At 48.4% G+C, this 15654-nt stretch overlaps 1 protein-coding gene across 1 annotated transcript in view; it reads left to right on the top strand.

Annotated features, from left to right (window-relative positions):
- Positions 1-637: 637 nt before the first annotated feature.
- The window catches only part of NLRC3 (NLR family CARD domain containing 3), a 42664-nt gene continuing 27647 nt past the window's right edge, over positions 638-15654 (top strand). The window contains exons 1-5 of the mRNA XM_067551101.1: positions 638-824; positions 3853-4113; positions 9587-11330; positions 13004-13090; positions 15256-15339. Coding sequence (XP_067407202.1) covers positions 818-824; positions 3853-4113; positions 9587-11330; positions 13004-13090; positions 15256-15339 — 2183 coding nt within the window. The 5' untranslated portion in view covers positions 638-817. The remainder of the gene's footprint in view (positions 825-3852; positions 4114-9586; positions 11331-13003; positions 13091-15255; positions 15340-15654) is intronic.

Here is a 15654-nt window from a genome sequence, read left to right as displayed (position 1 = left end):
GCTCTCCCCAGGCGGCAGTCTGTAGAGGAGCAGGCTTAGATTTTCACTTTGGGGCACTCTGTGGTTGGCACTGAGAACTGGCATCATTGCACAGAAGATTCGAATCCTTGCTCAAGGTCTGGCCAAGAAAACTATTGGCATAGTAGTCTTGGCATTGGTGCTACGGCACAGGCACTGAATCCTGTCCTAGTGAATCTGTGCATTCAGACCATGATGTACTAGCATCCTGACACCGCAGCCTGACATAATGTCTCAGGGACCGTAGACTATGGCACTGAGTCGTGGCATGGGTGAGTCACAATCTTAGTGGCTCACAGCCTGCCCAGTCTCTGACAGTTGCTATGGGACGGGCTTCTCTTGTAAGCTTTTAGTAGAGTGCAGTACTTGCAGTCACCAGTTCACTGTCTCTCGTGCAGGAAATTCTCCTGCTGGCTGAGTTAGCACAAGTGCGTCTCAGCCGGATGTGGCTCGTATGCACCGTGGCAGGATAATCCTTCCTGTCTTTAAAGCTTTATCCCCTCACATTTTCCCACCCTGGGGTTATCCAGGGATACAGGAGAGTTAGTTCAGGTTTTGGAGTGTTTCTCGCTCACTCCCTCGGCACTGCTGATGCTTTTCTTCTCCCTCGCTCAGAAACATGGAAAAAGGCTATGTGTAGCGGAGTGAGCCGCGAATGGTGTGCCGTCGCCGGTGACCCTGCCTGAGAGGACGGCGGGGAGAATCAATGGGAAGGCAGTGGGGTCTGCCCTACAGTCCTCACGCTGCAAACGGAACGACGTCCCTCTCCAGAGGCCTCTAATGCCACCGGAAACCCCTGATGGAAGGTGAGCAGGGGCGTGAAAGGCAAATGTGCGTAATGGCTAGAGATCGCTCTCACCCGAAGTTATGTCTTCAGGTTATTACTGGCGGCTGCTGCCAGGGGATAGCCACTGTGAGCCAAAGGGGAGCCTTGCTTCCTGACGCCTGAGGAAATGTGGGGTGTTTTCTCTGAAGAGATTTCCTGGGCGCGAAGAGGCCATTGCCAGTGTAAGGGGTCTATGAGCCCCTCACTGAAACTGAGTGGGCCTTTTGGGCTGGCATCTCTTGAGGGAGCAGGACCCTGAGACAGACACAGCCCCCAGCACCAGTGGGGAGAGGCCAGCTCAGGTCAGCCTGATTGACAGGGCAGGCGGGCCAATGAGGGGGCCGGCAGGACAGGGAGGGTCCCGTCCTCTGTGTGAGCTGCAGCAGCCTGTCTGGGTCGAGCTAAGGACAGAGCGGCCGGTGGCTGGCGGATGAGAGAAGCAGCCCAGGCTGCGAGCTGAGCTGAGCAGGGCCACAGCAGCAGAACCAGAGGAGCAGCCAGAGAGCCGGGCCGAGCTGAGCTGGGGACTGGGTGTGGGGCTGGGTGCGGAGGCCCGAGGAGCATCCCAGAGAGCCGAGCCAAGCGCACTGATGCAGAGCGGGGCTGGGGCAGGGGCTGGAGCCGTCCCAAGTCGGGTGCCGTGAGTGAGCTGCTGGGAAGAGTGAGGGGTCCCTGGGCAGGGCCCGGCTGCAGGGAGATGCCACCAGCCAAGAGGCCTTGGAGGGGATCGTGACCCAGACGCTGGGGAGAAGGGCCGCTTCCCCTAGTGCCTGGGGGCGTGTGGCCACTGCCGGAGCACGTGTCTGACTCTGTCTCCCTGCAGCGTGGCCAGGCAGGGGCCTGTGATGGTGCAAGACACAGACCATGAATGTCCCTCACACCCCAGAGACGCTGGGTGTGGGGTCCCCGGGCCGGGGGGCGGCGTTGGGTGTTTTCCTTTAACATGTCTCCTCTTTTATTTGTTTAATTGATTGTTGTTTAATAAATTGTGTCTGCTTTGAACTGTATGCAATGATCAGTGGGTCAGGGAAGCGTCCAGTGGAGAGAGAGCCCTCCGGAGTGGCGACACCCAAGCCCCTGCCCTAAATGACCACGACAAGATTGGGGATGGAACATCCCAGGAATCCTGGGCCCAGCTTTGTCAGGGTTACAGGGACCCCACCACACAGGAGAGCAGAAGGGGAGCCCTCGAGGGCAGGCAGGTCTCTGGGTAAAGGGAGTGGGGGTGAGGACTCAGATCCTTTGGCTAACCAACTCCACCGGGGTAGTGTGTGAGCCAGGAAAGTTCCCCACAATAGCGGGACCATTCCCCCACTTACACCAATAAGGATCGGTTCATATTCTGTACCGTGAGAGGACGAGGCAGTGAGGTAAAGGGTCTCAGGCCTGGTCTACGCTGGAAAATAGGTTGGTTTAACTATGTTGGTCGGGGTGTGAACAATCCACCCCCGAGTGGTGGTGGTGCTAAGCTGACTTACGTCCCTGTGTAGACAGCGCTAGGTCAATGGAAGAATGCTTCTGTTGATGGAGCTCTCTCCTCTCAGGGCGGGGGATTATCTTCAGCGAATGGGTACCCCCTCCCAGCGGTGTAGGTAGTGTCTACACTGAAGCACAGCTGTGCCACTGGATTGTTTTGTGTGGAGAAGTGCCCTTTGTGGCATGTTGTCTGAAAAGTGAGCCATGCCATTTTTTTAACCCCTCAAAGGCTGCACCAGAGTCACCGTTACTGTCTTGGGGTATACGAGTATGTTCTTTCTCAGCCTCTGGTCCATTCGGTGTAGCTGGCCTACATGGTATCATGCAGCGCATAGGAAAGGGGCCGGGGAATAAGGACCACACAAGGACACAAGGATGTTGCTTTAAAGTCTTCTGAGGTTGAAGATGGCACCTGTAGAGCCCCTTTTAATAGGCTGGTTCCTGAGGCATTTAGCGTAGGTGCCTAGGTGTCATTTCCTCTCCTAACGTAACCAAATACCAAATGAGCCCCGTATTCCCTTGCACCAATTCCAGTTTGAATCTGAGGGAGATGTTCAGAACATTGCCAGAAAGATGAAAACATGCTGACCCGCTTAACCAAGCAGAAATGTGACAACAGCTGTGTTCGCAATGTTGTGCCTTTCCCAGGCCTGAAGAAGAGCTCTGTGTAGCTTGAATTGCCTCTTTCACCAACAGAAGTTGCTCCAATAAAAGTTATTGCCTCACCCACCTTGTCTGCACAATAGCCATGGGAATTGTAAAGCAAATTTATGGAGGTGTCATTCAGATTGGGAGGCATATCTCAAGTTGACCAGAGTCTTTTAAATGGAGATGGAAATCCCAGGAAGGTAAAACTTTCTGGTAAGGTTTCTGGTTCTTCACTTTCTCACCGGGGATGAAATCTTTTCCAGAATGATCTTTCTGATGGTCCAATGATGGTCTAATGCTTTTGGCCCAATACAGGCAATGCAGAAATGCTTTGAGTTTGATGTGAATTTTTGGTGAAAGCTCACATTGGCCGAAACTGATCTGAACAGCTCCGATGGGCAGCAACTGTATTTTCAAGATTTTCCACAAAACTGTTCTCCCTTTCAGAAAGGGGTTTGATTGCCCCACATACATTTATTTAGCTATGTATTTTGAATGTTTGTTCTAACGGATGAAGCAGAAATAACAGAGCAGGAACTTAACTGGGAAACAAAAGTAGTTCAGCTGGTGCTGGACATGGTTTGGGATTCCTCCATGGTGCTCAATGGATTCAGCCTAGTGTCTTGTTTGGAGAGACACAGTCGTGGGCTTGAAACACTAGATATTTCAGATTTTATCTCCTTGTGTATTTCGTTTCTATACACAGACTGCCTTGTCTGAGCAGCGCCTTATCACAGCTGTGTGATCTCCAAGAAACCTGCCTATCGCCTTTCCGTCTCCTGTCACCCCTCAGCAAAGTATCCTCAGCACATATAATATCCAGATTCCTTCAGTGACCCCTCACACTCATCACCCCTCCCCCCACCTTCTTCTCTTCCTCACAGGAGTTTGGATCAACCGCTATCGGAAACAGTTGGTGAGGTCCATTTCACCGCAGTTCCTGGAAGATATCATCGGCTACATGAGGAAGCGGGATCTCCTCACTGCTGAGGAGGCAGGCCAGGTGCAGGAAGTGAGCTCCCTGTCGGAGCAAGTGAAGGCAGTAATGGATCTTCTGGCTGGCAAGGGCAGCTATGCCTCTCAGTCCCTGCAGACCTACATAGAGACAACCAATTCCCAGCTCTATCTCCACATCACAGTCTATGGTAGGAGATGCTATTCTTAGTCTTCTGTCTGTGTGTGTGTGTGTCACCAAAATCTATGTATGTGCATGTGCTGCACGTCACTGTTGTGTGTTAGCAGATATGTACCTGGCATTCACAGATCCAAGTGTGCACTTGGGAGTGGTGCCTGAGTATGAACAAAAAACCTCGGGGTCTGACCCCTTTTGATTTAAGAGAGCCAACTAAGGATGCTACCACTGAGACACTCATAGACTTGAAGGTCAGAAGGGGCCATCAGGTTCATCTAGTCAGACCTCCTGCACAACACAGGCCACAGATCCTCATGCACCCACTCCTGTAACAGAGCCCTATCATCTGGCTGAGTTACTGAAGTCCTAGAACCATAGTGTCAGAAGGGACCGCAAGGGTCATCTAGTCCAACCCCTGTCAAGATGTAGGATTTATTTTGTCTCAGCCATCCCAGACAGATGGCTATCCAGCTTCCTTTTGAAAACCTCCAGTGAAGAAGCTTCCACCACCTCCCTAGGCCATCTGTTCCCTTGTCTACTGTTCTGACAGGTAGGAAGTTTTCCCTGAACTTCAATCTAAATCTGCTATGCTGTAGTTTGAACCTATTGCCTCTTAGCCTGCCATCTGTGGCAAGATAGACCAACTTTTCTCCATCTTTTTTATAGCAGCCTTTCAAGTATTTGAAGCCCACTGTCATGTCTCCCTCTCCTCTTTTCCAAACTAAACATACCCAGTTCCTTCAGCCTTTGCTCGTATGGCTTGCATTCCAGCCCTTTGATCATCTTTGTTGCTTGCCTCGGGATCCTTTCCAGTTTCTTTAAATCATTTCTATACACTGGTGACCAAAATTGGACACAATACTCCAGTTGAGGCCTTAACAGCACTGAATAGAGTGATACTGTCACCTCTCATGACTTGCATGCCATGCCTCTGTTAATGCAAGCTAAAATAGCATTTGCTTTTTTTGCACCAGCATCTCTTTGCTGCCTCATGATGAGGTTGTGAGCCACCACAACTCCCAAATCCTCAGCAGTGCTGCTGCCAAGCCAGTTATCCCCCATTCTGTATTTGTACATTTGTTTTTTCTCCCCTAAGTGTAGCACCTTATGTTTGTCTTTGTTGAATTTCATTTTGTTGTCTATAGCCCAGTTCTCCAATTTATCAAGATCCCTCTGAATTTTAGCTTTATCCTCCAGTCTTGGCACCGCCCCCAACTTTGTGTCATTTGCAGATTTCATCAGTATACTCTCTACTCCTACATCCAAGTCATTAATAAAGATGTTGAACAACACAACAGATCCCGTGGAACCCCACTTGAAACCTGCTTCCAATCTGACATCATTCCATTCATAGTTACTCTTTGTTTGTGGTTGTGTAACCAATTATGTATCCACTTAATGGCAGTTCTGCTGAGACTGCAATTCTCCAGCTTACTTATCGGCATGTCATGTGGGACTATGTCAAAAGCCTTGCTGTAGTTCAGGTGTCTATCGTTCGCCGCATTCCCCCATCCACCAAACCAGTTACTCTGTCAAAAACGGAAATCAAGCTGGTTTGGCAGGATTTGTTCTTGGCAAATCCATGCTGGCAACTAGTGATCACCCCATCATCCTCCAAGTACTCTCAAAAGGAATGTTTTGTGCATTGCTCTGGTAGCCTCCTGGTTTGAGGCACCAGCTGCTTTGTGCTGACTCAGACCTCTTTGGAGGTCACTTGAACCTCCTGAGAAAAAGACACACACCAGTTCTAGGCACATCCCCCCATGGGCCGCTACTTTCTCATCCTCCCTCCCAGCAGGCAGAGCCATGTCAGGGGCTATAGCCTGTGGAACAGACGGTGCAACAACCTGCAGAATCAAGACTCAAAACTGTGGGCCCTACTGCAAGGGGAGGCCCCTCCTTTGTCTGACCTGCCCCGAGGAATGGCTGTCTTTGCCCTATGTCTCACCCGTGTGAACTGCTAAGAACATTTGCACGAAAAGAGGATCATTGCTGATTCGGCTCAGACCTGCTTATCCTTCACCTACAATCACTTTCTTCTGGCAGTGACACTGCCATCGCCACAATGTCAGTGGGAGATTATTGCTGGGGGCTTAATGTTCCGTGGGGATGAGCTGTATGTTGGAGACAGTCACTGCAACGCTGACTATGAGCAGAAAAGCAGATCTATAAAACGACACCTTATTCAGCAGATCTGCTTCCTGGTGTCATGGCAGCAGATTTAACCCCATCCTCTCCAGATTCCAACCTGTGCAATTCCAGTGCACTCTGCCTACCTGCCGTGCACCCCTCGAATTGCAATTGGATCTTCTTCACTTCCAGCCTCCACTGCTGAGTCGTGTTGCTGTGCGCTCTTTGGCGGTGGCTGTGTTGCACTCAAGAGGTGGTTGCATTTCAGGGCTCGGCAAGGTGGTCTCAATAGTCTTGTCTGTTTAAGTTTGTAAAGCACTTCTGGATCCTTTGAGCTGAGTGGGCTGCATGAAGGCCCATCATTCATTAGGATGATTATATCTGCTTGTTTCATGGAAACAACAAGGTTTAGCATCTCACATCCTCTGCTGCCTCAATCAGCATCAAGAGAAGCAGCAGCTATTGCTGACAGTGATGTACGAGTCAGACAGAGCTCAGTCAGTCAGCTCAGCTTGGGTCCCAAGTGGGGTGGGCAGCCTTGGCAGTTAAAAACCCATTATTTGACTGGCTCTGGGGGAAAGGGGTCATCTTGTCTGACCAGGATCGTGCTTGAAAACACCACTTGGATGCAAAGAGATATGGAATCAGTAGAAAAAGAGCTTGGGTGAAATGTGGATTGTGTGTTTGTTGGGCGCCAGGGGAGAGAATGCAGCGTACATGCCCCCGTCTTGGTAATTCCTTGTAACAGCAGGCAAGATGGCCAGGCTGCTGTACACGTGATCTGTCTGTATGTCTATGAGTTATGGATCTGTGGGACTGGGGAAGCTGCAGGGAGTGTCTTTGCACCCCCAGCACAGTGGCTGATCACAGCCCTGCACTCCCCCATAGGAAAGAGTTGCTCCCTCCTATTCTCCCCAGGTGTGCTATCAGTCATGATGGAGCTGGGGCTGAGGAGAGAGCTGTCTAGGCACAGGATGAGAACGCTGCAGCCCCTTCAGAAGCAGGTGTGCTGTAGCGGTGTGCCTGGGAGTGCAGGAGGGATTCTGTCTGCTTTGGGAGCTCCACCTGGGCAGCTGCATGTTGGCCCCAAGACAGGGCTGGGGCCAGGTGCACACAGTCTGGCCCTTCGGAAATGTCTTGGGTCCTGTGGTGTATTATAAATCCTGTTCAGTGAAAGGCTCAGTGAGACTCTGGCAATGCTGCCCTCAATATAGGGCTAAATGCAACAATTTAGCACTCAGGGATCTGGTGGTGACAGTTCCTGGACAGAGGGATAGGGCTTCCAAAGCCCCCACCGGCATAGTATGGAGAAGAAATCTAGGACTGAGTTTTTGTGCATGTGGATCTGCACTCCCAGGACCATTCAGGAGCAGCCACCCAGCTCTGTCTCTCTTGCATGAGCTGATCAAAGCCTCCTAGCCCACACACCCCATTTGTCTGTCTTCTCGTTTCTCTGCCTCAGGCTGCACTTCAGTATAAATTAGGTTGCTTAATAATTTGCCACCTAGACGTGGAAGCGCTGCTTCAAATGGGAAAGTTTGAATAATGCAATCAGGGCTATGCCGTCTGGATGGTAACTGCACAGGAACAGCATCAAATAACATGGTGGTTAAGGGATCACATGAGTTAAAGTCTCATTCTGTTTTGTTTGTGTGTCAGCATTACGCAGCCTCCAAACAAGAAGGCTTGTGCTCTATTTAAAAAGTAATGGCTGTGTTCTGATGATGATTTACTGAGCTCCATCTGGCACCGTCCCCATCTCAAGGGTTTTACAATCTAAATCCAGCCCAGAACGTATAGGGCAGACACTGGGCTGCTACTGTAAGACAGGCAATGGCAATCTGGAGTCACTGACAGCTGAGTCTAAATGAGGCTGAGAAAGTCATATCTGTTGCAACATAAATCTTCTTCCAGCTCTTTGACACGCATATTCCATCCACATAGACTAGACTCCACTTAGATTCCCTTAGGCCTTTTCTACACAGAACAGATTTTTTTCAGTATAATCTAAGATGTGAATTTCAACTGTTATAATTATACTGGTATAACTGGAGTGTAGATCCAAATGTGAATGCTCCTACTGTAGTAAAAGAACGGCTTTTTCAGTTTCACTTTTCTCTCTTGGGAAGGAGTTGAAGTTAAATCTAAAAAAGCCACTCTTAGGCCGGAATAACAGTGTTCACATGTATAACAATATTAGTAGAACTGGTAAAACTTTCCTATGTAGAGGAGGCCTTCAAGTGACTAACTGACCCACTCATTACCATGTAGTTCGCATTGCCTCCTTACACACCACTCTGAATTTGGCCAGGAGAATCTAGGAAGAAAAGTAGCTAAAAGGAGAGGGTGTCTGAAGATATAAGTTCATTGCCCTCTACAATGGACACTTCCTTTCTTAGATTCCGTAAAACTCCCTTCTCAGAGAGTGGGAGACCGTGTAAGGGGTTCTAGTGTACACCAGTCCTCCCAGTGGAATTCCACCGATAAAAAAAACAGGGTTACTTACCAGTAACTGTTGTTCTTCGAGATGTGTTGCTCATATCTGGTTCATTTGGAAGCCACAGAACCATTTATTTCTGGGAGGGACACTGAGTGGGGAACTTGCACTCAGACCGTACCTCACTTTGGTTTGTTGTGGAGATCTGATTGACTTACTGTCAGGCACAGTGAGATGTGAGTGTGGCTACCAGAGCCATTACCATGAAAACAAAAGGGTCACTGTTGGACATCGTGAAAGCTATTTTTGAGGTCAAAGGTTCAGCCCCAGTTCAAAATATCAGATTGCAAGTTTCTTGCCTGGACACTCTCCCCCAGAAATCAATGGTTTCCATTTTATCTGAACCAGTGTTTTCTATCAAGTCAATTTAACGCAAGTGCTACTTCTGACCCTAGAAACTAGCGGATTGACAGGATCACAGCAGGGAGAATTTGTGACCATCGTGGGCAAAGATTTGCCACTTCAGTCTTTTAAAACTTCTTTATGAAACATTTAAAACTAGCCTGGATGAAGTCCCCATCTATTTTGCTCCATCTCTAACTGCTGTGATTCAGTGAAATTCAATCAAAATGTTACTTGAAAAAGTAGTGGTAACCAGCAGCCAAAGCAATTGTTTCCAGCCCCATCCTTTGGGTCAGTTGGTGGGTGTGTCTGAGTAATGAGTACTCTGCTCCCCTCCAATCCACTGCCAGCACAACCCTCCCCCTTGGTTTCAAGCTTTCAAACCTGCTTTCCTGACTTCCAGAAGGTCCAGCTGGCTTCTCTTAGCCGTAGTAATGAGAAAAAGTCAGACTTTGCCTATCATTTATGCTTGAGGTTATTGTCTCTCTCTTTACCTATTTTGCTTCTCTCTACACAGAGCCTATGGTGCAAAAGCATTTGGAGAGTCTCCAGAACCGCTATGGAACTGGTGTAGAGCTTGGCCAACTGGACAGGCTCACTAATCTTCTGCTGGTGGAAGGCTTGACAGATATTCAGCAGAAAGAGCATGACTTTATGCAGATTGAGGCCACCAAAGGCACGAGAAACATCTCCAAGAAAATCCCTCTGGAGAAGCTTTTCCTACCTCTGTCTAAAGTCAGCATTCCCCCTCGAATCTCTGTGACCGTAGGCGTGGCTGGGATCGGTAAAAGTACTTTGGTGAAACTGTTTGTCTACACGTGGGCCAAAGGGGAGATCAATAAGGACATCATATTCGTATTGCCTCTCACCTTCCGGGAACTGAACACTTATGAGAAACTCTCTGCTGAGAGGCTCATCCGGTCGGCCTTCCCTCACATCACTGAACCCAGCGTTATTTCCAATGGCACCGCCCGGACGTTACTGATTCTGGATGGCTTGGATGAGTTTAAGACTCCTTTAGATTTTTCCAACACAGTAGTTTGCAGAGATCCAAAAAAGGAGATTCAAGTGGATAGTTTGATCACCAACGTTATCCGTGGCAATCTGTTCCAGGAAGCTTCCATTTGGGTCACTTCACGGCCCACGGCAGCCAACCAAATCCCAGGGGGCCTAGTTGACCGGATGACAGAAATACGAGGTTTTGGGGCTGTGGAGATCAAGGACTTCTTGGATCAGATGTTCCTTGAGAACAAAGACTTATCCAGTCAAGTCTTGTATCAGATCCAGGCTAACAGATCTTTGTACACAATGTGTACGGTTCCTGCCTTTTGCTGGCTAGCTGGCTCCTCAATGGGCTATTTCCTAAAGAACAGCACTGATCAATCCCAAGAAATTACAACTGTTCCTAAGACTTTATCAGAAATCTACTCCTATTACTTTAAAATGGCACTGAGTAGTGATTGGCAGGAAAAGCAGAGAGAGACTCCCCGGATAGAACAAGTTATAAACAACAGCAAGAAAATTATTGGAAACCTGGGTCGGTTGGCATTTTATGGTCTGCTCAAAAGAAAGTACGTGTTCTACGAACAGGACATAAAAGCCTATGGCATAGACCTCTCATCACTACAAGGCAGCTTGTGCAATAGGATATTACTCAAGGAAGAGATGCAGTTCTCTGCTGTCTACTATTTCTCCCATTTAACCCTCCAGGAGTTTTTGGCAGCCACTTATTATTACGCTTCAGCAAAGCGGGCAATATTTGACCTCTTCACTGAGAGCGGGATGTCCTGGCCTAAGTTTGGTTTCCTCAATCACTTTAAGAATGCTGTCCAGAGATCGTTGCAGTCAGAGGATGGGCAGCTGGATATCTTTGTGCGCTTTCTCTCTGGCCTTTTCTCCCCGCAAGTGAACAAATTGCTGTCCGGTTGGCTCTTGGTGAAGGATGAGCATAACAGCTTCAGAAGCCACGTGATCAGCTTTCTCCAGAGCTGCTTGAACACCGACTATGTCATCTCCTCCAGGACGGTGAACGTCATGCAGTGCTTGTATGAAGTTCAGCACATGGAGCTTGCCAAGACTGTGGAGGAAGCGATGAAAACCGAGAGCCTGGAGGGGATGTTAACGCCAGTGAATTGCTCTGCCCTGGCTTATCTCCTTCAGGTCTCTGAGGTGTGCATGGAGGAGACAAATCTCTCCAATTGCCTCACTTACCATATCTGCAAAAGTCTGCTTTCCCAGCTTCTCTTCTGCAGTAATCTCAGGTAAGTCATATCTGGCTTTCATTAGGGGAACTGGACTATTTCCACGTTTCTGTGACGTGCAGTAGAAAGTAGCAGCTGTTTAAAGGATAGGTGATGGTTATTTTATTCAGAACTATTGTCCTGCAAACTGAAATATACTCTGAGGAGGGAAAGGCTATGTGGTATTGAGGCAATGTGTGTCATGTTCAGAGCTGTGGGCTAAAGTCCAGACTCTTGAGGTCTATTTTTGGCTCTGCCATGGACCTGCTCTGTGACCTGGGCAAGTCAGTCCAACTCTCTGTGCCTCTATATTTCCACTTGTAAAGGGGAGATGATAATACCTATGTCACAGGGGTGATTAAAGGTGTGATTAATCAAGGGTCTATTGCAGGAGTAGATGGGTGAGGTTCTGTGGCCTGCGATATGCAGGAGGTCAGACTAAATGATTATGATGGTCCCTTCTGGCCTTTAAAGTGTATATTCAAATATTCAAATGCCATGTGTTCTTTAGCTGAAAGGAGCAGGAGACGTGAAAGTGGCTGTGCTAATACGCCCAAAAGCGTGCTGAGTTATTACCTATGTGAATAGTGTCTGATGAGCTTTCCTGAGAGCCTCTAGGATTGCATTATGGGGGCCTCTGAGGAGACCCCAGAGTCTGGAACTGGGGTTCTTGCTTGGGGGACTGGTAGAGATAACAAGACTAATAGGAGACAAGCAGTTTTCCTTGAACTACTTAATAGGTGTCAATTTAATTGGGTGAGGGATGACATGGGCACTTCTCCGCTAGAGATGGGGCTCAGATCACCAACTCATTTCACACTGGCCAATAGACAGCCCTTAAAAGACTACTAAGACTTTTAGATATTACTGGGCTGGCTGGGTCAGAATCAGCAGCTCACAGGTAGAAGATTTTGTGATCCACTGTCAGTCCCTGAGCAATCCAGGGGGTCTGTTGAATCGCTAATACTGCCAGTGTGAGGCTGGTTCAGCACCCCGTTGGATAGACATCCCCACAAGTCAGCTGCCCCTAATATCAGACATAGCGACATGTGGACAAAGTATGTGCAGGTGGCAAGGACTGGCACTGGCTTCAACACAGTACATTTTAGTATTGTGCATATCTAGAGCATGTATTTTATGTTAAGCACATGACCTATGGCAGCTACAACTTGGTGCCATCTTAAAATACTGAGAAAGAGAGGCCTCTAGGGCAGGGCAGCGTCCTGTATCACTGCGCTGGAATAGGGTTTACACTCCTACAGTATCTCTCCTGGGAGGAATCCAAAGGACTGAAATGTGATTTTTGTGTGTGTAAATGAAGTATATCCAAGTTTTTAGAGGACATTATCTTTGGAAGAATAGCGCCTCCTACAGTTATCCTGGAATGCTGGTAAGTGTAACTGAGTTATAATGGAGAAAACACTCTTCCGGTGCTGTGCATATGGAACATGCTCTAGCCATGAGGGACGGCTCTCTGCTCCTTGCTGGGGAGGATGGTGGATGGAGGCAGGCTTCCCTGTGAAAGGCAGCTTCTCAGGGAACACACTGCCTCTGATGGGGTTGAGCATGGAAGCTGCACAGATCAGGACCTAGCTCTCCCACTCAGCAGCTCATTGGGAACATTTTCTTCTCCTCCTCATATTATTAAACTGATTTGTTCTCCGCCGTCTCTTCTGTTTTGCTTTGCTGGCCAGGCTGGACAACAACAAGTTTAAGGACAATGTGATGGAGCTGTTGGGCAGTGTGCTGAGCGTGAAGGATTGTCAGATTCAAAAGATGAGGTATTGGTTGTGTTCATAATATTTTGGGGTGTCTCTGTGGTGGTGATTTTAGTTAAAGGTGCAGGAAGATTTGAAACATTCACAAGATCTAAGCTGTGTTGTAAGATGTGTCCTCAACACAGCATTGCACCGTGTATCTCTGCCTGTTCATCCGTTCAGTGTGTAGCAGCAGCCAAAAAAGCGAACAGCACAGGCACCATTAAGAAAGAGAGAGAATAAAAGACAAAAATATCATCATCCTGCTGTATAAATCTATGGGACGCCCACACCTTGAATACTGTGTGCAGTTCTGGTCGCTCCATTTAAAAAAAGATACATTAGAATTGGAAAAGGTGCAGAGAAGAGGTATGGAACAGCTTCCACACAAGAGATTAAAAGGACTGTGACTGTTCATCTTAGAAAAGAGGGGGGATATGATATAGGTCTATAAAATCATGAGTGGTGTGGAGAAAGTGAATAAGGAAGTGTGGTTTACCCCTTCACATAACACAAGCACCAGGGGTCACCCAGTGAAATTAATACAACAAATAAAAGGAAGTATTTCATCACCCAATGCACAGTCAGCCTGTGGAACTCATTGCCAGGGGATGTTGTGAAGGCCAAAAGCATAACTGGGGTCAAAAAAGAACTAGATAAGTACACGGAGGATAGGTTCACCAATGGCTATTAGCCCAGATGGTCAGGAACACAGCCCCACGCTCTGGGGGTCCCTAAACCTCCAACTGCCAGAAGCGTCTGGCACTGGCTGTTATCAGAGACAGGATACTGGGCTAGATGGGCCATTGATCTGACCCAGTATGGCAGTTCTTATGTCTTGACTTGCAAACCCTGGCCACACACTAGTCATCTTCTTCACACTACAGATGACATTTTTATCCATATTAATGTTGTTGTGGAGCCAGTTTAGATATGTTCTGGTAGGTCAATGCATGGAGGTAACTGCCTAAGCCCCTGGACGTTTGGGTAACCAACCTGCCTTTGAAACTGGTGCTCAATGCCATTTTAAATGACCAGCAAATACCTCCTTCAACTGGGGGACTTCCAGGGTGGATGCTCTCTTGGGGTGGGGGGGGAATGTGGACTTAACAAGGAATAGTCCCCATTGGCTCAGACACTGAAGTGTGGTAGAAACAGGGCGCTTTCCAAGGCAGGCTCCCTCTGAGCTGTTCTAAGAATCGGCATTTCGCCACTAAAGTTGTCAGGCCACAAGCAGTACCGGTGCCTTCAAAGTCAGCAGTGCAGGTAACTACGCAGTGACATATGCTGGCAGCTGACTGGAGTCTCTCAGATGAGGTTGGGGGATCTCAATGACACAGCCAGAGGTTAGGGGTCTGTGACAGGAGTGGGTGGGGGAGGTTCTATGGCCTGTGATGTGCAGGAGGTCAGGCTAGCAGCTCATGATGGTCCTTTCTGACCTTAAGATCCCTGAGTCTGAGAGTTTTATATGGGATGATAAAGTCAGGTCTGGGTAGTGGCCCATGTCTGAAGATTGGGGGCCAAATGGCTGCCCCATAGTACACCATGGCTGAGTATAGTGTTCTTCTGCTTCACATTCTGCACTGCTCCTGGGAACGAGTTCGTGGCTCTTCCCCTCTCTGGGAGCACCAGACCCCAAGTAAGCGGAGAGTCTGCCTTTCCCACCTACCTCTTCCTTCCTACAGCTCTCTGCCCCTGCACGGGCTCCGTCTCCCTTCCCCAGGAGTCACTGCCTGCCCAAATGCAATACAGCACCTTCCCACTGCCCTCCTGGGGCCCAGCCAGGGAGAGCCATCGATCACAGCCAAGGACAGGGATGGCTCACAGGGGCCGTGGGACTCATTGCAGGAATGAATGCCAATCTGGCTAGGTCTCTCAACAGCCAGCAGCAATCCCTGCTCCTGCTATTGCCCATAGTCCCCTGATGACATAAACCTAGGGATCAACTGGTTCCCAAAGGGTTAACATCATCTTATAATGAGTCAATGGAATTGGACTTGTCAAAGGTAATATGGTCACCTCCATTATACACTCCCTGTTATAACAGCCTTCCCTGTCCATATAAATTCCTCAGCTGTGTCCGTGGCAGTTTATGTGGCCAGCAGTGGGCTTGTAGGGATGTAACGGGCTAAGAATTGTATTAATTCTCCTTAGACTATACACTAACTCCAGTTTCTTTTCCTGGGCAGCTTGGCAGAAAACCAGATCAGTAACAAAGGGGCCAAAGCCCTCGCCAGATCACTGATGGTCAACAGGAGCCTGATGGTACTTGAGTAAGTGTTGTATGTTTCCTAGTTGATGTAGTCCACCCTGTGGGCAAACACGGGCACCTGCAGCACACTCATGTGCCGTCAACTTTTTCCTTCATGAAAATCAATGAAATAGAACTGGTTACATTACCTGACTTAATTTCTCCAGATTGGAGGAGGCCTCCTACGCAACGTAATCAATTCTCAGAAGAGATTAATGTCATTGTGGTAGAATTTTAGACTGGTGACTGATGGGAGAAATGTTCGTTGTCTGGCTTATTTTCTTTTTTGGAAATCAGATGTCCATAACGAAAAAGTCATCAAATTAAAAAATTCCAA

This window comes from Emydura macquarii, unplaced genomic scaffold, assembly GCF_026122565.2.
Source record: "Emydura macquarii macquarii isolate MOO-44397 ecotype Brisbane River unplaced genomic scaffold, CSIRO-AGI_Emac_v2 contig_1348, whole genome shotgun sequence".
In the NCBI taxonomy this organism is placed as follows: Eukaryota; Metazoa; Chordata; order Testudines; family Chelidae; genus Emydura; species Emydura macquarii.
This window is presented reverse-complemented; position numbering and strand designations above follow the sequence as displayed.